This window comes from Lampetra fluviatilis, chromosome 13, assembly GCF_964198595.1.
Source record: "Lampetra fluviatilis chromosome 13, kcLamFluv1.1, whole genome shotgun sequence".
Classification (NCBI taxonomy): domain Eukaryota; kingdom Metazoa; phylum Chordata; class Hyperoartia; order Petromyzontiformes; family Petromyzontidae; genus Lampetra; species Lampetra fluviatilis.
The window spans coordinates 555,058-581,596 of record NC_136287.1 but is presented as its reverse complement, the minus strand read 5'-3'; the positions used below and the strand labels follow the sequence as shown (position 1 = coordinate 581,596).

The following is a 26,539-nucleotide window of genomic DNA, read 5'->3' as shown; positions in this document are numbered from 1 at the left end:
TCCCGTTCGTGAAACTCCGTGACTCGAAAAACCTCTGCTCCGTCTCCCTCTTAGGGGGTCCCTTTCTTCTGTCAGGGCCACCCGTCAACCTCGCTCCTACAGGACCCCTCTCTCCCTCCTACAGGGACCCCTGTCTCGCTCCTACAGGGACCCCCCCCCCCACGTCTCCCTCCTACAGGGAGCCCCCCATCCCCCCACGTCTCCCTCCTACAGGGAGCCCCCCATCCCCCCGCCAGGATGCGCTCTCTGCTCCCCCTGTTCGCGCCACTGCTGCTGCTCGGGCTCGCGTGGGGGGCCCGCACCCCCAAGCACTACACGAACCGCTGGGCCGTGAGCATCGAGGGGGGCCCCGCTGAGGCGCAGCGACTGGCGGACAAGCACGGCTTCGTGAACCTGGGACAGGTGAATGGGGGGGGGGGGGGGCTTCGTGAACCTGGAACAGGTGAGAGGGGGGGGGGTTCGTGAACCTGGGACAGGTGAATGGGGGGGGGGGGGGCTTCGTGAACCTGGAACAGGTGAGGGGGGGGGCTTCGTGAACCTGGGACAGGTGAGAGGGGGGGGGGTTCGTGAACCTGCGACAGGTGAGGGGGGGGGTTCGTGAACCTGGGACAGGTGAGTGGGGGGGGGGGGTTCGTGAACCTGGTACAGGTGAGGGGGGGGTCCCGTGTGCCGTGCTGGACTAACCGAACGTGTCCCAACAGACTGTGTGGGCTAAACGGGGGACCTTTGTCTTTAAATGGGGATAACGGTGTCTATGTGAGAGGTGTGTGTGAGAGGTGTGTGCGAGGTGTGTGAGAGGTGTGTGAGAGCTGTGTGAGAGGTGTGTGTGTGAGAGGTGTGTGTGTGAGAGGTGTGTGTGTGTGAGAGGTGTGTGAGAGGTGTGTGTGTGAGAGGTGTGTGTGTGAGAGGAGTGTGTGTGTGTGTGTGAGAGGTGTGTGAGAGGTGTGTGTGTGTGAGAGGCGTGTGTGTGAGGTGTGTGTGTGTGAGAGGTGTGTGTGAGAGGTGTGTGTGTGAGAGGTGTCTGTGTGAGAGGTGTGTGTGTGTGAGAGGCGTGTGTGTGTGAGGTGTGTGTGTGTGAGAGGTGTGTGTGAGAGGTGTTTGTGTGAGAGGTGTGTGTGTGAGAGGTGTGTGTGTGAGAGGTGTGTGTGAGAGGTGTGTGTGTGAGAGGTGTGTGTGTGTGAGAGGTGTGTGAGAGGTGTGTTTGTGTGTGTGAGAGGTGTGTGTGTGTGTGTGAGAGGTGTGTGTGAGAGGTGTGTGTGTGAGAGGTGTGTGTGAGAGGTGTGTGTGTGAGAGGTGTGTGTGAGAGGTGTGTGTGTTTGTGAGAGGTGTGTGTGTGAGAGGTGTGTGTGAGAGGTGTATGTGTTTGTGAGAGGTGTGTGTGTGAGAGGTGTGTGTGAGAGGTGTGTGTGTGTGTGTGAGAGGTGTGTGTGTGTGTGTGAGAGGTGTGTGTGAGAGGTGTGTGTGTTTGTGAGAGGTGTGTGTGTGAGAGGTGTGTGTGAGAGGTGTGTGTGTTTGTGAGAGGTGTGTGTGTGAGAGGTGTGTGTGAGAGGTGTGTGTGTGTGTGTGAGAGGTGTGTGTGTGAGGGGTGTGTGTGAGAGGTGTGTGTGAGAGGTGTGTGTGTTTGTGAGAGGTGTGTGTGTGAGAGGTGTGTGTGTGTTTGTGAGAGGTGTGTGTGTGAGAGGTGTGTGTGAGAGGTGTGTGTGTGTGTGTGAGAGGTGTGTGTGAGGGGTGTGTGGCACAGGTGTGTGTGTGAGACAGAGCTAACCTGGGTGCCCCCCCTCCACCTGCGTGCTCCCACCCCAGATCGGATCCCTTGACGGCTTCTACCACTTCCACCGCGGTCACGTGATGCGGCGCTCCGCCCTCCCCTCCCACGGCCCCCACCTCTTCCTGCGCGCAGAGCCCCAGGTAAGGGGGGTGTGGGGATGGGGTGAGGGGTGTGAAGTGTGGGGGGTGAGGTGTGAGGGTGAGGGGTATCAGGTGTGGGGGTGAGGTGTGAGGGGTGAGGGGTATCAGGTGTGGGGGTGAGGTGTGAGGGTGAGGGGTATCAGGTGTGGGGGTGAGGTGTGAGGGGTGAGGTGTGGGGGGTGAGATGTGGGGGGTGATGTGAGGGGTGTGAGGTGTTGGGGGTGAGGTGTGAGGGTGAGTGGTGTGAGGGGTGAGGTGAGGGGGATGAGGTGTTGGGGGTGTGGTGTTAGGGTGAGGTTTGTGAGGTGTGGGGGGTGAGGGGTGAGGTGTGAGGTGTGAGGTGTGGGGGTGAGGTGAGGGGGGTGGGGTGTGAGGTGTGGGGGGTGAGGTGTGGGGGGTGAGGTGTGAGGTGTGGGGGGTGAGGTGTGGGGTGTGAGGGGTGGGGGGTGAGGTGAGGGGGGTGGGGTGTGAGGTGTGGGGGTGAGGTGAGGGGGGTGGGGTGTGAGGTGTGGGGGGTGAGGTGAGGGGGGTGAGGTGTGAGGTGTGGGGGGTGAGGTGTGGGGTGTGAGGGGTGGGGGGTGAGGTGAGGGGGGTGGGGTGTGAGGTGTGGGGGGTGAGGTGTGGGGGGTGAGGTGTGGGGGTGAGGTGAGGGGGGTGGGGATGAGGTGTGAGGGTGAGGTGTGGGGTGTGAGGTGTGGGGGGTGAGGTGTGGGGGGTGAGATGTGGGGGGTGATGTGAGGGGTGTGAGGTGTTGGGGGTGAGGTGTGAGGGTGAGTGGTGTGAGGTGTGAGGGGTGAGGTGAGGGGGGTGAGGTGTTGGGGGTGTGGTGTTAGGGTGAGGTTTGTGAGGTGTGGGGGGTGAGGGGGTGAGGTGAGGTGTGAGGTGTGAGGGTGGGTGAGGTGAGGGGGGTGGGTGTGAGGTGTGGGGGGTGAGGTGTGGGGTGTGAGGGGTGGGGGTGAGGTGAGGGGTGTGAGGGTGTGAGGTGTGAGGTGTGGGGTGAGGTGAGGGGGGTGGGGTGTGAGGTGTGGGGGGTGAGGTGTGGGGTGTGAGGTGTGGGGTGTGAGGTGTGGGGGGTGAGGTGTGAGGTGTGAGGTGTGGGGGTGAGGTGAGGGGGGTGGGGATGAGGTGTGGGGGGTGAGGTGTGGGGGGTGAGGTGTGAGGTGTGGGGGTGAGGTGAGGGGGGTGGGGGTGAGGTGTGGGGGTGAGGTGTGGGGGGTGAGGTGTGAGGTGTGAGGTGTGGGGGTGAGGTGAGGGGGGTGGGGGTGAGGTGTGGGGGTGAGGTGTGGGGTGTGAGGTGTGGGGGGTGAGGTGTGGGGTGTGAGGTGTGGGGGGTGAGGTGAGGGGGGGTGGGGGATGAGGTGTGGGGGGTGAGGTGAGGGGTGTGGGGGTGAGGTGAGGGGTGTGGGGGGTAAGGCGTCAGGGCAAGGTGTTGAGGGGATAGAGGGGAGGGGGACGTGGGGTGCGTTGGAGAGGGAAGGGGTGTGGGGGGTTGGTGTGGACGGAGGGGGGGGGGGGTGATTTGAACTGAGGGTATGAGATGGGTGGAGGTGGGGGGGGTGAGAGTCTGGGGGGCCTGAGGGGGCTGTGATGTGTGAGGTCGGGGTGTGATGAGGGGGCCTGAAAGGAAGTGGTGGTGGAGCGTGGGGTGGGGGTGAGGTGGGGGGTTGTGCCGCCTCACACCGCCACTGCCCCCCTCCCCACCAGGTGAAGTGGATGCAGCAGCAAATGGTGAAGCGGCGCGTGAAGCGTGACCTCTACCCCGAGCACGACCTCGACCCCAGGCGTGACCTCTACCCCAGCAGTGACCCCACGGCCTTCAACGACCCCAAGTGGCCGTACATGTGGTACATGGTGAGTTGGGCAAGCGAGGTACACAGGTGAGGTATACAGGTGAGGTACACAGGTGAGGTACACAGGTGAGGTATACAGGTGAGGTACACAGGTGAGGTATACAGGTGAGGTACACAGGTGAGGTATACAGGTGAGGTACACAGGTGAGGTACACAGGTGAGGTATACAGGTGAGGTACACAGGTGAGGTACACAGGTGAGGTATACAGGTGGGGTATACAGGTGAGGTACACAGGTGAGGTATACAGGTGAGGTACACAGGTGACGTATACAGGTGAGGTGTACAAGTGAGGTACACAGGTGAGGTACACAGGTGAGGTGCACAAGTGAGGTATACAGGTGAGGTATACCGGTGAGGTGTACAAGTGAGGTATACAGGTGAGGTGCACAAGTGAGGTATACAGGTGAGGTACACAGGTGAGGTACACAGGTGAGGTGTACAAGTGAGGTATACAGGTGAGGTATACAGGTGGGGTACAGGGCTGAGAGGGGGCGCGGTCGTCGCTTGGTAGAGCTGCGCTGCACAGGGGCAGCTGCCGCCGGGGGTCCTCCTGGGCGAGAGGTCTGCCGGGAGCTGCGAGGGGTGCACAGCGCAGTCCAAATGTTAAGCGATTGTCATTACCCAGAGAGTCTGAGCGAGTCTCAAGACTCCTCTTTAGGAGGGTCCTGCCAACTGCTCACGGTGCTAGCGGGCGATGTTGCTGCTCCTGCTGCTGCGTGATCCCGATTGAGTGCTTTGCAGGAGGTTGTTCAGCAATTGGGGACGTGGTTTGGCCGATGCCAGTTCCACTGTGTGTGTGGGTTTAGCTACGGGAGGAGGAGACCGGAGAAGCCGGAGGAAACCCGTGCAGGACAGGGGGAGGACACGTGCACTGCACACGAAGAGGCGGCGCCTGGGTCGAGAATTGAACCGCCCGGGGACCTCTTGCCGTGATCCGCGAGCGTCACCACTGCGCTGCCAATGCCCGGCCGCCCATGTGATGATGATGGTTATGGTGGTGATGACGATGGTGATGGTGTGTTTGTGTGTAGGGAGCGGTGGCGCAACAGTTAGAACTCACTGACCCGAGTTTGATTCCCGCTCACAGCCACGAACAACAGCTACAGGATGCATCTTTGTCTTTGTTGCGGGTAGCACTGCGAGGAGGGGGCTTCCCACTGCCGGCCGGACATGGGTGTGGGGGGCGCGTGGAGGCGCGGGTTCACGGGGAAGGGGGTGGTGATCACCATCCTGGACGACGGCATCGAGCGGACCCACCCGGACCTTCAGCAGAACTACGTGAGCGACGGGGACACCGTCACCACCGTCACCACCATCACCACCGTCACCACCACCATGACCACCACCATGACCACCACCGTCACCACCATCACCACCGTCACTTCCACCATGATCACTGCCGTCATCACCATCACCACTGTCACCATCACCATCACCACCACCATGACCACCACCGTCACCACCATCACCACCGTCACTTCCACCACGATCACTGCCGTCATCACCATCACCACTGTCACCACCACCATCACCAGCACCATGACCACCATCACCACCGTCACTTCCACCATGATCACTGGCGTCATCACCATCATCACTGTCACCATCACCATCACCACCACCATGACCACCACCGTCACCACCATCACCACCGTCACTTCCACCATGATCACTGGCGTCATCACCATCACCACTGTCACCATCACCACCACCATGACCACCACCGACACCACCATCACCACCGTCACTTCCACCACGATCACTGCCGTCATCACCATCACCACTGTCACCACCACCATCACCACCACCATCACCACCACCATCACCAGCACCATGACCACCATCACCACCGTCACTTCCACCACGATCACTGCTGCCATCACCATCACCATCGTCACCACCAATATCACCACCACCATGACCACCACCGTTACCACCATCATCATCACCACCATCGTCACCATCATCAACGTTTCAATAAATAATAACACTATGTAACACAATTTTTGTTCCTGGGTAGTAAGTGTTATTGTAATTGCTTATGCCTATCTTTTGTAGTCATTTTTGTATTACTTTAGTATAAATACATGTTAATTTTGATTCATGTGTTTTTTTTACTTTACGTGAACGAAAATACACAAATTCGCCCGTTTTCTCATTGAAAATAGGTAGATTTCTAAATATCACTGTCCTGGTCACAAAAGCAAAGTTTGTGGGGAATAATAGCCATTTGCTGTACTTTTTAGGCATATAAGCAATTAGTAAATAATACTTACTACCCAGTATAATCCATCATCATCATCATCACCAATATCACCATCCCCATCACTACCCGATGCTGACCCCCGTGCTGACCCCCCCTCCCCCGCCCCCCCCTCCCCCCCAGGACCCCGCCGCGAGCTACGACGTCAACGGCAACGACTGGGACCCCATGCCGAGATACGACGCCAACAACGAGAACAAGTGAGGGGTCACGGGGTCATGGGGTTGCGGGGTCACGGTTCGAGGTGGCAGTCCCTGTCGGGATCACGACACAAAGGTCACGAGTTCGCAGCACGGGGTCACAACACGGGGTCACGGGGTCACGATTCGGGGTCACCCGCCCCTCCGCCCCCGCCCTCCCCAGGCACGGCACGCGCTGCGCGGGAGAAGTGGCGGCCACGGCGAACAACTCGCAGTGCACAGTGGGAATCGCGTACCACGCCCGCATCGGAGGTGCCCCGCCACCACTAACAACACCACCACTACCACCATCAACATTAACAACATCACTACCATCACCAACAGCATCATCATCACCACCATCAACATCAACAAGATCAATACCATCACCAACAGCTTCATCATCAACATCACCACCATCAACATAAACAACATCACTACCATCACCAACAGCATCATCATCACCACCATCAACATCAACAAGATCAATACCATCACCAACAGCTTCATCATCAACATCACCACCATCAACATTAACAACATCACTACCATCACCAACAGAATCATCACCAACATCAACATCAACAAGATCAATACCATCACCAACAGCTTCATCATCACCACCATCAACAAGATCAATACCATCACCAACAGCTTCATCATCAACATCACCACCATCAACATTAACAACATCACTACCATCACCAACAGAATCATCACCAACATCACCGCCAACACCACAATCGTCGACGTCATCACCCTCACACTGACCTCCTCATTACCCCCCCCGCATTCTCCCCATGCCCCCCCCCGTATCCCACACTCCGACATCCGCACCACCCCGGTGCCACCCGACTGCACGATCTGCCGTGCCCCCCCCCCCTCCAGGCGTACGCATGCTGGACGGGGAGGTGACGGACGCGGTGGAGGGCGCCGCGCTCAGCGTGGGCCCCCAGCACGTGGCCGTGTTCAGCGCCTCCTGGGGCCCAGACGACGACGGCGCCACGGTGGACGGGCCCGGCCTGCTCGCCAGCACCGCGCTGCTCCGCGGCGTGCGGGAGGTACCACGGAGGGAGGGGGGTGGGCGGGGGGGAAGTCCGCGGTTCGAATCAGGCGGACTCGCCCTGGTGAATGCGTTGAGAGTATTTGGATGCTGCTGTAAATGTCCACGTGATGTTGAGCCGCCTCGTAGAGCTATCGTGTGTGATCGCCAGGTCGCTCCCGAAAAAGAGCCACACAACTCAGTGGGCCTTACTTACCCTCGTGAAATAACAACAGTGAAACATAGTACATAGTTAATACCGCAGGAGCCATAGAACTCCACAGTTTGCCGTCCGCTTTTACACCCACAGTGGACCTTAAAGATCTCAAGAAGGAGCAATCTACAATCCGCCCACCCTTCCCACTCGTGTCTCTCCACGTTAAACATAAACGCGCGAGGGTTTTTGTTAATTTTTTTACACATCCCATCAGACACACGGCCAGTGAGATTCGCGTCGCGGGGCCCCTTGCCCGTGACATTTGGCAGTTCACCGGCAATTGGTTCACGTCAAGCCTGGCTGCGGATGAGAGCCCTGAATGTGCAAACCGGTTGCTGTCCATATTGTCCCATAGCGACGCCCCTGAAGGTTGTTTATCTGAGATGCGCGCCACCTCTCACGAGCTCCGCCACTCCCTGCCCACCCCTTGTTTATGACGCAGCTTCGTGGCAATACAAAGTCCACTTGGGGCAAAAGGGCAGCAGGAAGAGGTTGGGGGGGGGGACGAGACTCCAGCCTCGAGGGCGTTTGATTAACCCCGAGAGCGGATAGGGGTGGGGGAGCAGGGGGTGGGGTGGGGAGGGGGTGGGGGAGGAGGGGTGGGAGGGGTGAGGTGGGCAGGGGGTGAGGGGGTGGGGGAGCAGGGGGTGGGGGGGTGGGGGAGCAGGGGGTGAGGGGGCCCCCAGTCGTGACTCCCATCTGAGTCTATCCCCCGAGTTCAGGATGCTCGCCCGCGTAATGGTGGAGAACACAAACACGCAGATACACAGACACGCAGACACACAAACACACAGACACGCAGACACACAGACACGCAGACACGCAGACACACAGACACGCAGACACACAAACACACAGACACGCAGACACACAGACACGCAGACACACAAACACACAGACACGCAGACACACAACAAGAACAACAAGCGCCGCGGTGACGTCACCATGACCCTTCTGCCAGGCCATGTGCACCTTGAAGCCACGTGAAGTGTCGAACGCCCGCTGGCAGGTCACGGGGCAGACCCAGATGCCACGGGTCGACTGACTGAGATGACTGGCTGATGCACCACCTGTGCCCCCTACCGTGCCAACTTGCTGTACTTTAGTCACCCGGCGCTCCGCTCGTTGTTGTGAGCGTCGCTCCTCCGCCCTCCGTTGTTGTTGGAGGGCGACTGCCTCCAACTGCCCAGTAGCGTCCTTCACGAGCCTCCTCCACAGAGGCCGATCTTGACACCACTGGTACCAGTCATCGGCAAGTCCACTCAGCTCCACGTTCTCCTGTACCACATCACTCCATCTCTTCTCTAGCCCGTGCTGCGCCAGTTTAGCCCCCTCGATCCGGCCAAACAAAAGCTGTTTAGGCATGCGGTGGCTGGGCATGCGGTGGCTGGCCATGCAGCCAACGCAGCCTTGCCTGCCGGAGGAGCTCACCGATGGGACTTTTCCCAGATCTTTCAAGGATTTGTGAGCTCTTCACACAATCCAGCCTGGTTAAACCCAGGATGGATCGTAGGCAGGCCAGCCTAAATGTTTCTAACCGGCGAAGATGCTCCAGTAGGGGGGGTCCACGTTTCGCAAGCGTAGAGAAGGGAGGGAATGACTGTGGCCGAGAAGACCACACAAACACACAGACACACAAACACACAGACACGCAGACACTCAGACACACAGACACACAAACACACAAACACTCAGACACACAGACACACAGACACGCAGACACACAGACACGCAGACACACAGACACTCAGACACACAGACACGCAGACACACAGACACACAGACACGCAGACACACATACACACAAATGCACAGACACACAGACACACAAACACACATACACACAAATGCACAGACACACAGACACACAAATACACAAACACACAGACACACATACACACCGACGGCCTCTCTTCTGGGAGTGCAATCATCGCAGCAGCGTCGGTCCAACGCAAGGGGAACTCTGGGGTCCGGTTTCGACGTTCATTGTGTCATCAGCAGAGCAAGGGTGGACCAACGCTGGCGAACTGCCAGGTGTGTGTAGAAACGCACGCTTGCTGGTAGATCTGTTGTGATTATATATATAGCGCGTGCTCAGGGACGGCTTCAGGATCTTCGTAGTGGGGGGGGGGGGGATGCAGATCTCATTCCACAGAGAGAAGGGGGGCGTGGGGGTGGGGGGGGCGTGGGGGAGGGGCGGCCCCTTCCACCCCCCACCCCTCCCCCTCACTCGGGTCCGGAGTTCAATTAATCGCGGACTCGTTTCATCGGAATGGGTGGCTCACTCACTCACCCCGGGGGTGACTCACTCACTCCACGCGGTGGAGGTGGCCCACCAGGTTGGGATGACGTCACGAACGATCGCCCCATGGTTGATGCGTGGGGGTTGATGCGTGGGGGTTGATGCGTAGGGGTTGATGCGTGGGGGTTGATGGGGGCTGCTCAACAATCCCCCCCGCATCCCTCCCCCACCCCGCAGGGCCGCGGGGGGTCTGGGCTCGATCTTCGTGTGGGCCTCTGGGAACGGCGGCCGTCGGCGCGACCACTGCTCGTGCGACGGCTACACCAACAGCGTGGCCACCGTGTCCGTGTCCAGCACGGCGGAGAGCGGCGCCGCGCCCTGGTACCTCGAGGCGTGCGCCTCCACCCTCGCCTCCACCTACAGCAGCGGGAGGCCTCCGACCGCAAGATTGTGAGACGCCCCCCCCCCAACACGACCCCCCCCCAACACGACCCCCCCCCAACACGACCCCCCCCAACACGACCCCCCCCCAACACGACCCCCCCCCCCCCAACACGACCCCCCCCCAACACGACCCCCCCCAACACGACCCCCCCCCAACACGACCCCCCCCTACACGACCCCCCCCCCAACACGACCCCCCCCCAACACGACCCCCCCCCAACACGATCCCCCCCCAACACGACCCCCCCCCAACACGACCCCCCCCAACACGACCCCCCCCCCAACACGACCCCCCCCCCCAACACGACCCCCCCCCAACACGACCCCCCCCCCCCAACACGACCCCCCCCCCCAACACGACCCCCCCCCCCAACACGACCCCCCCCCAACACGACCCCCCCCCAACACGACCCCCCCCAACACGACCCCCCCCCCCAACACGACCCCCCCCCCAACACGACCCCCCCCCCAACACGACCCGCCCCCCAACACGACCCCCCCCCAACACGACCCGCCCCCCAACACGACCCCCCCCAACACGACCACCCCCCAACACGACCCCCCCCCAACACGACCCCCCCCCCAACACGACCCCCCCTACACGACCCCCCCCCCAACACGACCCCCCCCAACACGACCCCCCCCCAACACGACCCCCCCCCCAACACGACCCACCCCCCAACACGACCCCCCCCCCCAACACGACCCCCCCAACACGACCCCCCCCCCAACACGACCCCCCTCCCAACACGACCCCCCCCCAACACGACCCCCCTCCCAACACGACCCCCCCCAACACGACCCCCCCCCAACACGACCCCCCCCCAACACGACCCCCCCCCCCCAACACGACCCCCCCCAACACGACCCCCCCCCAACACGACCCCCTACAACACGACCCCCCCCCCAACACGACCCCCCCCCCAACACGACCCCCCCCCCCAACACGACCCCCCCAACACGACCCCCCCCCCAACACGACCCCCCCCCCAACACGACCCCCCCCCCCAACACGACCCCCCCCAACACGACCCCCCCCCAACACGACCCCCCCCCCAACACGACCCGCCCCCCAACACGACCCCCCCCCAACACGACCCCCCCCCAACACGACCCCCCCCCCAATACGACCCCCCCCCAACACGACCCCCCCAAAGACAAAGATCCCCCGTACAGCCTTAACAGACTGCCGGGGCAAGTGCCGCTAGCGATGAACACCTGCGAAGGCCGGCACGGCGCACGAGGGGGCTGGGTGCCCAGCACCACGCCCGACCGCCTTTGTCTCCCCGGTGCCGATGTTTACTACACGCCGCAGCAGGTGCTCATTTGAGGCTGAGTCGACCAAGGGGGAGGCCCCGGACCGGTTCAGATAATCGTCACCGGTGTTGGCCGTGAGTGAGAATCGAACTCGGTTCGCCGGGTTCGTAGCGCAGCGCGATAACCGCGACGCCACCGCACCCCCCCCCCCCCCCCCAATACCGACACTCGTTAACTCCCAAGGCCACACAGCCGACACCGTCAACACCCCCGCCCCATCCACGCTGTCCAGCCGGCACTAACAGCCCCCCTCCCCGGCCACTCCCCCCCCCCCCCCCCAGATCACGACGGACTTGAGGCAGCGCTGCACGGAGAACCACACGGGGACCTCGGCCTCTGCACCCATGGCAGCGGCCATCATCGCCCTCGCCCTGGAGGCCAAGTGGGCGGCGCTCACCACCACCACACTCACCACCTCACTCACCACCTCACTCACCACCGTACTCACCACCACACTCACCACCACACTCACCACCACACTCACCACCACACTCACCACCACTCACCACCACACTCACCACCGTACTCACCACCACACTCACCACCGTACTCACCACCACACTCACCACCGTACTCACCACCACACTCACCACCACACTCACCACCGTACTCACCACCACACTCACCACCGTACTCACCACCACACTCACCACCACACTCACCACCGTACTCACCACTACACTCACCACTACACTCACCACTACACTCACCACCGTACTCACCACCACACTCACCACCACACTCACCACTGTACTCACCACCACACTCACCACCACACTCACCACCACACTCACCACCGTACTCACCACCACACTCACCACCACACTCACCACCACACTCACCACCACACTCACCACCACACTCACCACCGTACTCACCACCACACTCACCACCACACTCACCACCGTACTCACCACCACACTCACCACCGTACTCACCACCACACTCACCACCACACTCACCACCGTACTCACCACTACACTCACCACTACACTCACCACTACACTCACCACCGTACTCACCACCACACTCACCACCACACTCACCACTGTACTCACCACCACACTCACCACCACACTCACCACCACACTCACCACCGTACTCACCACCACACTCACCACCACACTCACCACCACACTCACCACCACACTCACCACCACACTCACCACCGTACTCACCACCACACTCACCACCACACTCACCACCGCACTCACCACCGTACTCACCACCACACTCACCACCACACTCACCACCACACTCACCACCGTACTCACCACCACACTCACCACCACACTCACCACCACACTCACCACCACCACACTCACCACCTCACTCACCACCACACTCACCACCTCACTCACCATCACACTCACCACCACACTCACCGCCGTACTCATCACCACCACCACACTCACCACCTCACTCACCACCACACTCACCACCGTACCCACCACCACACTCACCACCTCACTCACCACCACACTCACCACCTCACTCACCACCACACTCACCACCGTACTCACCACCACACTCACCACCACCACCACCACACTCACCACCTCACTCACCACCACACTCACCACCTCACTCACCACCACACTCATCACCACCACCACACTCACCACCTCACTCACCACCACCACCACACTCACCACCACACTCACCACCGTACTCACCACCACACTCATCACCACCACCACACTCACCACCTCACTCACCACCACACTCACCACCTCACTCACCACCACACTCACCACCGTACTCACCACCACACTCATCACCACCACCACACTCACCACCTCACTCACCACCACACTCACCACCTCACTCACCACCACACTCACCACCGTACTCACCACCACACTCACCACCACCACACTCACCACCTCACTCACCACCACACTCACCACCGTACTCACCACCACACTCACCACCGTACTCACCACCACACTCACCACCACCACACTCACCACCACACTCACCATCACACTCACCACCGTACTCACCACCACACTCACCACCACCACCACCACCACACTCACCACCTCACTCACCACCACACTCACCACTGTACTTACCATCACACTCACCACCACCACCACCACACTCACCATCACACTCACCACCACACTCACCACTGTACTTACCATCACACTCACCACCACACTCACCGCCGTACTCACCACCACACTCACCACCACACTCACCACCGCAGTCACCACCACACTCACCACCGCACTCACCACGTGTGCCGCACCCACCACCGCACTCACCACCACACTCACCACCGCACTCACCACAAGTACCACACTCACCACCGAACTCATCACCGCACTCACCACCACACTCACCACGTGTACCGCACTCATCATCGCACTCACCACCACACTCACCACCGCACTCACCACCAGACTCACCACCACTGTCACCACCACACTCACCACTACACTCATCACCACCCTCACCACTCACTACCGCACTCACCACCGCACTCACCACCACACTCACCACTCACTACCGCACTCACCACCGCACTCACCACCACAGTCCACCATACTGTCCAGCACACTCACCATGCGTACCGCACTCACCAACACACTCACCACCACACTCACCACGTGTACCACACTCACCGCCACACTCACCACCGCATTCACCACCACACTCACCGCCTCACTCACCACCATACTCACCACATGTACCACAATCACCACCACACTCACCACGTGTACCGCACTCACTACCACACTCACCACGTATATATACCACTGACATTACCCACTGCATGCATACAAGACACATCATGGTGAGCGTGGCGGTGATTGTGGTGAGTGTCCCACAGCCCGCGGCTCACCTGGAGGGACGTGCAGCACCTGGTGGTGAGGACCTCGCGGCCTGCACACCTCGTGGCTGCCGACTGGACGACCAACGGGGCCGGGCGGCGCGGTGAGACCACACTCACCGCACTCACCGCACTCACCACACTCACCGCACTCACCGCACTCACCACACTCACCGCACTCACCACACCACACTCACCACACCACACTCACCGCACTCACCACACTCACCACACCACACTCACCACACCACACTCACCACACTCACCGCACTCACCACACTCACCGCACTCATCTCACTCACCACACTCACCACACCACACTCACCACACCACACTCACAACACTCACCGCACTCACCACACTTACCACACTCACCACACTTACCACTCACCGCATTCACCGCACTCACCGCACTCACCACACTCACCGCACTCACCGCACTCACCACACTCACCACACCACACTCATCACACCACACTCACCGCACTCACCACACTCACCGCACTCACCACACTCACCACACTCACCACACTCACCGCACTCACCACACTCACCACACTCACCGCACTCACCACACTCACCACACCACACTCACCACACCACACTCACCACACCACACTCACAACACTCACCGCACTCACCACACTTACCACACTCACCACACTTACCACTCACCGCATTCACCACACTCACCACACTCACCGCACTCACCGCACTCACCACACTCACCACACTCACCGCACTCACCACACTCACCACACCACACTCACCACACTCACCGCACTCACCATACTCACCGCACTCACCACACTTACCACACCACACTCACCACACTCACCGCACTCACCACACTTACCACACTCACCACACTTACCACTCACCGCACTCACCACATTCACCACACCACACTCACCACACATACCACACTCACCACACCACACTCACCGCACTCACCACACTCACCGCACTCACCACACTCACCACATCACACTCACCACACTCACCGCACTCACCACACTTACCACACTCACCACACTTACCACTCACCGCACTCACCACACTCACCACACCACACTCACCACACATACCACACTCACCACACTACACTCACCACACTCACCGCACTCACCACACTCACCACACCACACTCACCACACTCACCACACCACACTCACCGCACTCACCACACTTACCACTCACCGCACTCACCACACTCACCACAGCACACTCACCACACTCACCGCACTCACCACACTCACCACACCACACTCACCACACTCACCACACATACCACACTCACCGCACTCACCACACTCACCACACTCACCACACTCACCACACCGCACTCACCGTAATATACCATACATACACCGCACCATACACAAATCCCACTCACCATCGCACTCTCTCCACACACAGCGCTTTCCACATCTCCTCAAGGAGCATAAACCAGCATCACTGCCACTCCGCTCATCCTCGCAGCGGCTCTTGGCTGCTTGCCATCGAACAAAGACGGTCACCGCATCGCACGCTTTCAGATGTGCTTCTGCGGCCGTCTGGAACACTCTTCTTTCCGATATTAGGAAGCCATTGGAGCTATGCACTTTTAATTCGTCTAGATTGAAAACTAATTTCTTTAGAACTGCTTCTTGTGTTTAGTTTGTTGTCCTTCCCCCGCACCTCCGATTAGCACGGTTGGCTACGTACGGTGCAAAAGAAGTTCAACATACATACCATACACACCACATCACTCATACCGCGCAATAACATCGCCCGCCCCCCATGCCTCCCCCGCTCTCCCCGTGTCCCCTCGTGCCCCCCATGCCTCCGCCGCTCCCCCCGTGCCCTCCCCCTCGCCCCCTGCAGTGAGCCACCTGTACGGCTTCGGGTTAATGAATGCGGAGGCGATGGTGGTGGCCGCGGAATCGTGGCGCCGCGTGCCCGAGCAGCGCACGTGCCGGGGCCACGCGGACCGCACTCTCACGTGAGTACACCGGCCTGCCGTGATTGTGCCGCCAGCGCTGCCGTGGTCGTGCCGCTTAGTGGCCCAAGTTACGTTGATCCTGTGGACAGGTGGATTCGGCCGGAGAAGAAGCTGGTGGCGATCGCCAAGGTGAGCGGTTGCCGCGACGACCCGGCAGGCCGCGTCGCTCACCTGGAGCACGTGGTGGTGCGCGTGACGCTCACACACGTGCGGCGCGGGGACCTCGCCATCTTCCTCACCTCGCCCGCCGGCACGCGCTCACAGCTGCTCGCCAACCGGTGAGGAGGGTGAGGAGGTGGACGGGTGGGCAGGTGGGAGGTGAGCAGGTGGAGCGGCAAGGTGGTGGACAGGCGGGGAAATTAATGGGCAGGTGAGGTGAGGAGATGGGTAGGTGCATAGGTGTCTTTGTCTGTTAACACAGTCGCTGAGAGCCGGGGCCCCAATGCCCAAACGTTGAATGGCCAGCAACAAACAGCACTACTATTGAAGTTGTAACAGATACTAGTGCAACGTGTTTTTTTTTAATCGAGCGAGGTTATGACGATGAGAGCTTGGTGGAGAGAGAGACGATGGTGGGGGGAGGGACTTCCACAGTGGAGCAGTGCGAGGGAAGAAGCAGAGAGAGAGGTGAGGTGGTGAGGTGACCTGCAGTGTGGTGAGTGGGAGGGTGGGTGAATGAGTGGGTGAGTGGGTGGGTGAGTGAGTGGGTGGGTGAGTGAGTGGGTGGGTGAGAGGGTGGGTGGGTGAGTGAGTGAGTGGGTGGGTGGGTGGGTGAGTGAGTGAGTGGGTGAGTGAGTTGGAGGGTGGGTGCGTGAGTGAGTAAGTGAGTGGGTGGGTGGGTGGGAGGGTGGGTGAGTGGGTGGGTGAGTGGGTGAGTGAGTGGGTGAGTGGGAGGGTGGGTGGGTGGGTGAGTGGGTGGGTGAGTGGGTGGATGAGTGAGTGGGTGGGTGAGTGAGTGGGAGGGTGGGTGAGTGGGAGGGTGGGTGAGTGAGTGGGTGGGTGGGTGAGTGGGTGAGTGAGTGGGTGGGTGGGTGGGTGAGTGGGTGGGTGAGAGGGTTGGTGGGTGGGTGGGTGGGTGGGTGAGTGGGTAAGTGAGTGAGTGGGTGGGTGGGTGGGTGAGTGGGTGGGTGAGTGGGTGGGTGAGTGGGTGGATGAGTGAGTGGGTGGGTGAGTGGGAGGGTAGGTGAGTGAGTGGGTGAGTGAGAGGGTGGGTGAGTGGGTGTATTGTTGTAAAACAACTCTAAACTATTTTTATTTTACCACGTAAGGCCTACTGAACTATATATCTATTTTTGAGAAGCGACCTGGCCACAAATTATAGCTTAGCGAAGTGGCTTATCACATGAAAATGTATAGCAGTCAAATACTCTACACACTCGTTGTTGATTCTAAATGTGGAGGGAAAAACCAGAGGACCATAAAAATCCACCCGACCACGGCGAGAACATGCAAACTCCAAATATCGAGGCGTCAGGGTCGAGATCGAACCCACGACCTCCTGTATACCAGGCGACGAAGTTAACATCTTGCCCCCGAGATGTGAACAGTAGAGACCGAGTCATCAACGCGTCTGGAGGAATCGACGAGTGAAGTTTACCGAAAGAGTGACGGCGGTAGTAGCGGGCCGGAGAGAGACGGGGACGTGTGCGCTGTGGCCCGTGCGTGCGAGCAGGATGTACGACCACTCCCAGGAGGGGTTCAAGGACTGGGAGTTCATGACCTCACACTGCTGGGGGGAGGCCCCAGGGGGGGCCTGGGTCCTGGAAATCCTGGACACCCCCTCGCAGCCCCGCAACCCCAAGGCCATGGGTACAACATTCGCCATGATGTCACCACCGTGTGCTTGTGCCAGGCTCGGTGTACTTTGAGGCTCGCCGACAGGAGGTCACGGGGCAGACCCAGGTGTCACGGGTTGACCGACCGAGACGACTGACCGATGCGCCACCTGTTGATCCCCACTGTGCCAACTCGCTGCGTTTTACCCACTCGGTGTCCTGCTCTGTTGTTGTGAGCGTCACTCCTCCGCCCTCCACTGTTGCTGAACGGAGACTGCCTCCAACTACCCAGCAGCGTCCTTCACGAGCCTCCCCCACAGAGGCCCATTTTGACACCGCTGGTGCCAGTCTTCGGCAAGTCATCTCGGCCTGCACATCGTCCCGTACCAGAAGAATAACCCAGGGCAATAGAGCGGAGGTGCAGGTCCTGGTGAAACGCCCGCAGCGTTTCGACGCCTCGCTAATCTGAGTGTCCTCCCCCTCCCCCGCTCCACAGGGAAGCTGAAGGAGTGGTCCCTGATCCTGTACGGGACGGAGGAGCCCCCCCAGGGAGACGCGCCCCCTGCTGTGGCGAGGTCCCCCCTCAAGAGGGAATACGCGAGGTCCCTGTCGGGGAAGAGGTCCCTGTGGGACAGTTGGTGGCTGGGGAGCGACGAGGACGATGTGCAGCAACCCGCAGAATACATGGGTGTGTGTGAGTGTGTGTGTGCGAGTGTGTGTGTTGGTGTGTGTGTGTTGGTGAGTGGGTGTGTGTGAGTGTGTATGTGGGTGTGTGTGTTGGTGTGTGTTGGTGAGTGGGTGTGTGTGAGTGTGGGTGTGTGTATGGGTGTGTGTGTGTATGTGGGTGTATGTGTGTGTGTGTGTTGGTGAGTGGGTGTGTGTGAGTGTGTATGTGGGTGTGTGTATGGGTGTGTGTGTGAGTGTGTGTGTTGGTGTGTGTGTTGGTGAGTGTGTGTGTGAGTGTGTATGTGTGTGTGTGTATATGTGTGTGTGAGTGTGTGTGTGTTGGTGTGTGTTGGTGTGTGTGTGTGTATGTGGGTGTGTGTATGGGTGTGTGTGTGTGTTGGTGAGTGGGTGTGTGTTGGCGAGTGTTGGTGAGTGGGTGTGTGTGAGTGTGTATGTGTTGGTGTGTGTTGGTGAGTGGGTGTGTGTGTGTATGTGTGAGTGTGTATGTGGGTGTGTGTATGTGTGTTGGTGAGTGGGTGTGTGTGTGTGGGTGTGTGTATGGGTGTGTGTGTGAGTGTGTTGGTGTGTGGGTGTGTGTGTATGGGTGTGTATGGGTGTGTGTGTTGGTGTGTGTTGCTGAGTGGGTGTGTGTGAGTGTGTATGTGGGTGTATGTGTGTGTGTGTGTTGGTGTGTGTTGGTGAGTGGGTGTGTGTGTATGTGGGTGTGTGTGTGTTGGTGAGTGGGTGTGTGTGTGTATGTGGATGTATGTGTGTGTTGGTGAGTGGGTGTGTGTGAGTGTGTATGTGGGTGTGTGTATGAGTGTGTGTGTGTTGGTGTGTGTTGGTGAGTGGGTGTGTGTGTGTATGTGGGTGTGTGTGTGTTGGTGAGTGGGTGTGTGTGTGTTGGTGAGTGGGTGTGTTTTATTGACCTGGTCAAGGCCTATAATACCATCAATAGGCCTGGGCTCTGGGTTGTTCTTCGTGCTTTCGGAGTCCCTGACCCTCTGCTCACGATCATTAAGGACCTTCATGATGGTGAGTGGGCCCGGGTAAAACTACGTGGCCGGCAGTCGGAGCCTTTCCCTGTACACCTTGGGGTGCGACAGGGATGTCCTCTGGCTCCCACATTATTTAACATCTATTTCGACTGCGTAGTTCGTGAAGCCTTCAATAGCTGTACCGGGGGAATTTCCATTTGGTACAGATATAATGGGAGGCTGATCGACGCCCGGGTGCGATCAAGGGATGGCTCCCTATTGGTCAACCACGTTATGTATGCCGATGATTTGGTAATAGCTGCTCATTCAGAAGAGGAGTTGGAGACGCTGCTGCTGAGACTGGAGCGTGCCACTAAGAGATGGGGCCTTACCATCAGCCCCACCAAAACTAAGCACCTGCCTGGGTATTTTGTACCATCGGACACTCCACCCCCACAACTCCCAATCGGTGATGGGGAAGTTGTGGAGAGAGTGGAGAGTTTCCCATACCTGGGCAGTGTGTTTATGACCGGCTCCAGTTTAACAGCAGAGGTCTCACTCCGAATCAGTCGAGCGGCAATATCTTTTCATCGGTTGCGTAACGCTGTGTGGAAGCTACCTGGTCTGTCGCTCCACACGAAGCTTCAGGTCTTCTCGCCACGGTCATTCCCTCCCTTCTCTACGCTTGCGAAACGTGGACCCCCCTAATGGAGCATCTTTGCCGGTTGGAAACATTTAGGCTGGCCTGCCTACGATCCATCCTGGGTTTAACCAGGCTGGGTTTAACCAGGCTGGATTGTGTGAGGAGCTCACAAATTCTTGAAAGATCTGGGCAAAGTCCCATCGGTGAGCTCCTCCGGCAGGCAAGGCTGCGTTGGCTGGGTCATGTAGCCCGCATGCCCAGCCACCGCATTCCTAAACAGCTTTTGTTCGGCCGGATCGAGGGGGCTAAACGGGCGTGGCACGGGCTAGAGAAGAGATGGAGTAATGTGGTACAGGAGGACGTGGAGCTGAGTGGACTTGCCGATGACTGGTACCAGCGGTGTCAAGATCGGCCTCAGTGCAGGAGGCTCGTGAAGGACGCTACTGGGCAGTTGGAGGCAGTCGCCCTAAAGCACAGCAAGTTGGTACAGTAGGGGGCAAAGGTGGTGCATCAGCCAGTCATCTCGGTCATCTCGGTTAGTCGACCCGTGACACCTGCTGGGTCTGCCCCGTGACCTCCTGCCAGCGGGCGTTCAACACTTCACGTGGCCTCAAGGTGCACTTGGCACCTTGAGGCCACTTAGTGGCGAATGGCGGTGGTTGTTGTTGGGTGTGTGTGTTGGTGTGTGTAGGTGAGTGGGTGTGTGTATGGGTGTGTTTGGATGTCTGTATGGGTGTGTGTGTGTGAGTGTGTGTGTATTGGTCTGTGTGAGTGGGTGTTTGTGGGTGTGTGTTTAGGTGTGTGTTGATATGTGTTGGTGTGTATGTGTGTGCTATGAACACTGTAGTGGTTAGCGCGCTGCGCTCCGAACCCGGCATCCCAAGTTCGATTCCTGCTCACGGCCCACACAAGTGACGATTTGAACCTGTACTGTGCCTCCCCTAGGTCGACTCAGCCTCAAATGAGTACCTGGTGTGGTGTATAAACATCGCCACAGGGGAGACAAAGGCCGACCGGGCGTGGTGCTGGCCGCCCACCCCCTCGTGTGCCGTGCCGGCCTTCATAGGTGCTCGCTAACAGCACTTGCCCACTACAGTTTTTTGAGGCTATATGGGGGATCTTTGTCTTTGAGGGGCGGGTGTGTAGGTTGTGGTGGTGCAGTGTGATGGTGCAGTGTGGTGGTGTGGTGGTGCAGTGTGGTGGTGCAGTGTGGTGGTGTGGTGGTGCAGTGTGGTGGTGGTGTGGTGGTGCAGTGTGGTGGTGGTGCGGTGTGGTGGTGCAGTGTGGTGGTGGTGTGCTTGTGTAGGTTGTGTCGCAGTGTGGTGGTGCGGTGTAGGTTGCGGTGTGCTTCGTGTGCTGTTGGCACCTCCTCACCCCTCCCCACCGCCGTGCGTGCCCAGGACCGTGCAACCCAGAGTGTCCGTACTGCGATGGACCCAACGAGGGAGACTGCTTCTTCTGCGTCCACTACAACCTGAGGAACGGCACTGAGAGGTGGGAAGGGGGGGGGTGCAGCAGAGGTGGAAGGGGGGAAGGGAAGCCGGTGTTGCAGCAGTCTGTTGGGTCCGCTCATATCCAGGCCTCGTGTCCTCCTGTCCTTATGTCACCGTGTCCCCGTGTCCCTGTGTACAGGGTCTGTGTCCTCTCCTGCCCGCACGGTTTCTACGGTAACAACGCTCTCAAGCGCTGCCTCCGCTGCGGCAAGTTCTGCGTGGCGTGCGAGCCCTCCCTCCACTCCACGGGGCCCCCCGCGGGGTCCTCCACAGGGTCCACCAACGTGACCAAGGCCCCCCCCTCGGGGCCCCCCGCCTGCACGCGCTGCATCAACAGCACCTTCCTGCTGCCCGGCTCGCGCGACTGCGTCACCTCCTGCGGCTTCGGCTTCTACAAAGACACAGGTGCGTGCGTGCGTGCGCACTGAGGAGACAAAGGCGGCCGCGCGTGGTGCTGGCCACCCACCCCCTCGTGTGCCGTGCCGGCCTTTATATGTGCTGCTCGCTCACAGCACTTGCTCCTCCAGTTTGTTAAAGGCTACACGGGGGATCTTTGTCTTTGTGCGTGCGTGTTTCCTCTCCGCAGCCACCTCCAGCTGTTTATCGTGTGGACCAAATTGTACCAGGTGCTCGGGGGGTCCCAACTCGTGCTCCGAGTGCTCCGAGGGTTACAGGTACCGACGCACGCAGGTGAACACAGGTATAGGTACTCAGTGTGTGTGGTGATGTTGGTGTAAGTGGTGATGGTGGTGTTGCTACGTGGATCTGAGTGGTGGTGATGGTGGTGGTGATAATGTGTGTATGTATGTTGAACTTCTTTCGCACCGTACATAGCCAACCGTGCTAATCGGAGGTTAGGGGGAAGGACAACAAACTAAACACAACATTAGTTCTAAAGAAATTATTTCTCAATCTGGATTTTAAAGTGCTCCAGTGGATTCCGAATATTTCTGCGGACCTGGCGACCCGAGTTCGATTACCCACTCACGGTCGACACCGGTGACAATTATGTGAACCGGTCCTGGGCCTCCCCTAGGTCGACTCAGCCTCAAATGAGTACCTGATGCGGTGTGTAAACATCGCAACTGGGGAGACAAAGGCGACCGGGTGTGGTGCTGACCACTCACCCCCTTGTGTGCAGTTCCAGCCTTCATCAGTGCTCGCTAACAGTACTTGCCCCAACAGTCTGTTAAGGCTATACGGGGCATCTTTGTCTTTGATGGTGGTGATGGTGGTGGCTGGTGGTGATGATAGATGTGATGGTGTGGTTGTGATGGTGGTGGTTATGGTGGTTGTGTGGTGGTGATGGTGATGATGGTGGTGGTGATGATGGTGGTGGTGATGGTGGTGGTGATGGTGCGTTGGCTGGGTCATGTAGCCCGCATGCCCAGCCACCGCTTGCGCGAACAGTTTTTGTTTGGTCGAATAGAGGGGGCTAAACGGGCGCAGCACGGGTTAGAGAAGAAATGGAATGATGTGGTACGAGACGATATAGAGCTGAGTGTACTTGACTGTATGTATGTTAAACTTCTTTCGGACCGCACATAGCCAACCGTGTTAATCGAAGGTGCGGGGAAAGGACAACAAACTAAACACAAAAAACAGTAAAAAAAATAGTTTTCAATAAAAATGTAAAAGTTCATGGCTCCGGTGGATTCTTAATGTCAGACGGAAGAGCATTCCAGACGACCGCAGAAGCACATCTGAAAGTGCATTTGAAAGCGCATCTGAAAGTGCATTTGAAAGCGCATCTGAAAGCACGTGGTGCAGTGACCATCTTAGTTCGATGGCCAACCAAAAACTGATGCGAGGATGACCGGAGTTCGCATGACGAGATCACTAAGGTATTGTGGTTCATTTGTGTCAAGCACTTTGTGTGTAATGAGTGCAACTTTGTAATGTATTAGTTCGGCAACTGGAAGCCAATGCAGCTTAGTTAACACTGAACGAAAATGGTCGGATCTTGCAGTACCCGTCACGACACGTGCCAAAGTGTTTTATACACGCTGCAGCTTGGTAATGTGTTTGTCAGATGTCCCATAGAGTATTGAGTTGCAATATTCGAGCCTTGTCGATACGATGCTACAAAACGCCGTGTTGGTTATGTCACAACTCAATCGTGGTCGAATGTGTCGTAGAGCACTGATATGAAATTTGCAGGACCTGACTATGTTCTGCACGTGGTGATCAAATTACATATTCAGGTCGAGTATGGTGCGAGTAAAAAACTGAATCTTGGAGTCTGTGACCGCCACTCCTGAACCTCCCACAAATGTCAACCAGTGGAGCCTCCGATTTATCTGGATGAAGCAAAATTTGATTTTGTGCAAACCACACGTGCACCGCTCACCTGCAATCTTCAAGGTTACCGAGGCTCTCAAAATCTAACTTTTACTTCACTGCGGAGTGCAATTGTGTATCATCAGCATATTGATGGAACTTGATGTCATGCGATGAGATGGCATCGGCGATCAGAGAGACGCATGTTAAAAAGAGTAAGGGCCGGAGGACGGATCCCTGTGGACGCCAAACAGGCACGGCAGAAGCAATGACTGTTCCTCACCCAGCTTGACAAATTGTGATCGACCATGTAGGTAAGACTGGTACCAGCTACTGGGCAGTTGGAAGCAGTCACCCTCAAGCATAATCGGAGGACAGAGGAGCGACGCTTACGAGCGCTGTGCCGGGTGGCTAAAACACAGTTGGCACAGTAGGGGGCACAGGTGGTGCATCTGCCAGTCATCTCAGTCAGTCAACCCATGGCATTTTGGTCTGTCCCATGACCTCCTGCCAGCGGGCGTTCAACACTTCACGTGACCTTAAAGTGCACCTGGCCTGGCACAAGCGCCATGGTGACGTCACCGCCACTTCGTGGCAAATGGCGGTTGTTGTTGTTGGTGATGATGGTGGTGTTGGTGCTGCGTGGGCCCAGTGTGCAGGCCGGCTCGTGTCACGTGACCTGCCCCGATGGAACGTTCCCCGGGGCAGACCAGCAGTGCCTCCCGTGCCACAAGACATGCAGCGTGTGTGGGGGTGAGCCACGTCGCGGTGCTTGTGCCAAGCTAGGTGCACTTTTGTGAGGCCATGACGTGAAGTGAGGAAGGCTCTCGCTACTGTCAGACAGACCCATGTGCCATGGGTTGACTGACCCAGACAGAAGCACCACCTGTGCTCCCAACTGCTACACCTCGCCGTGTTTTATCCGCCCAGCGCTCGTTCTCGTGAGTGCCGCTGCTCTGCCCTCCGCTGTTGTCGGAGGGTTGACTGCCTTCCGACTGCCCAGTAGCAGATTGAGGGCATGGCTGATAATATACTTTATTTTTACATCCCACATATCCGCATGTCTCCTCCTGCCATCCCCTGCCCTCACCTTCCCCTGCGCAGGCCCCCGGGAGCAGGACTGCTCGCGCTGTGCCCCCACGTACGTGCTGCGGGATGGCTGGCAGTGCGTGCGGGAGTGTGGGACCGGGCTCTACCCTGCACCCTGCCCCGACTCGCCCGAGCAGCGCTGCTGCAGCAGGTAAGTGCACCCTCCCCGGTACTCACTCTCCCCGTGTCTCACTCTCACGGTGTCCCCCTGTCTCACTCTCCCCATGTCCCCATGTCTCACTCGCCCCGTGTCCTCGTGTCTCACTGCCCCCGTGCCTCACTCTCCCCGTGTCTCACTCTCCCCGTGTCTCAGTCTCCCCGTGTCTCAGTCTCCCCATGTCTCACTCTCACGGTGTCCCCCTGTCTCACTCTCCCCGTGTCTCTCAGCTGCTCTGCTCACTGCTCACGCTGCGAGTCTGCCGAGCGCTGCCTGCTCTGCGAGAGAGACCACGAGGTGCACGGGAACAAGTGCGAGAAAAACACTCCGTGTTTGGACGGTACGGGGACTCGGGGGGAGAGGGGGGGGACACGTGGGGGGGACACGTTAGGACGTAAAGGCTCAGGACCCAGAACTGCAGCCTCCTCTTCTTGTCTTGTGTCTCTGTCTCAGTGTCTCGTGTTTCAGTGTTTGATTTACGGTGATTTGAGTCGCAACGGTGACATCTGAATTGAAAATCAAATGAAATGACACCTGTTTGTGTGTGTCTGTGATTATGCGATTGCGTGTGTTTGCGTGTGTATGTGTGTCTGTGTGTGTCCCTCTGTGCGTGTCTCACTCCCTTCTTACTCATGACCCGCTGCTCACTGCTCCCCTCTCATTTTAACTCCCCGCTTTACCACCGTCCATCGCCACTCCATCCCGCCATGACCCTCCACTGCATGACCCCTCGCCCGTGACCCCTCGCCCGTGACCCCTCATCTGTAACCCTTCACCCGTGACCCCTCGCCTACGACCCGCCTGCTCCCGCCCCCCACCCGCACCCCGTGACCCCGTGACCCCGAGGCAGTGGATGACGACAGCTGGGACGGTGGGGGCTTCTGCGCGCTGGTGCAGCGCAGCGGCCTGTGTGGGCACGCCCTGCTCCAGAATCTGTGCTGCCAGTCCTGCCGGACCCCCGCCCAGGGCACCCCCGCCCAGGGGCCCACCAGGACCCAAGGGGGACAAAAAGGACCCAAGGGGGTACACAGCGGAGCCCCTCTGGCGTCTCCACTGTGACCGCCCCCAGCTCCCAGCCTGCCCCACATCATCACCCTCATCACCTCCTCACCCTTCTCACCCTCCTTACCCTTCTCACCCTGCTCACCTTCCTCACCTTCCTCACCTCCT

The 26,539-nt window shown here is 58.8% G+C and overlaps 1 protein-coding gene across 1 annotated transcript; it reads left to right on the top strand.

Annotated features, from left to right (window-relative positions):
- The first annotated feature begins 180 nt into the window (after positions 1–180).
- Positions 181–26,435, top strand: LOC144935373 (proprotein convertase subtilisin/kexin type 6-like). Its single transcript, XM_078861946.1, is given in 22 exon segments — positions 181–402; positions 1,804–1,908; positions 3,613–3,759; positions 4,894–5,037; positions 6,146–6,222; positions 6,386–6,474; positions 7,090–7,255; positions 9,940–10,130; positions 10,133–10,152; positions 11,745–11,845; positions 14,306–14,409; positions 16,172–16,289; positions 16,379–16,567; positions 17,962–18,098; positions 18,561–18,752; positions 21,751–21,844; positions 21,983–22,248; positions 22,430–22,517; positions 24,776–24,876; positions 25,228–25,363; positions 25,600–25,709; positions 26,220–26,435. Coding segments are annotated over 22 exon segments (2,949 nt in total). The 5' UTR covers positions 181–237; the 3' UTR covers positions 26,429–26,435.
- The last annotated feature ends 104 nt before the right edge of the window (positions 26,436–26,539 follow it).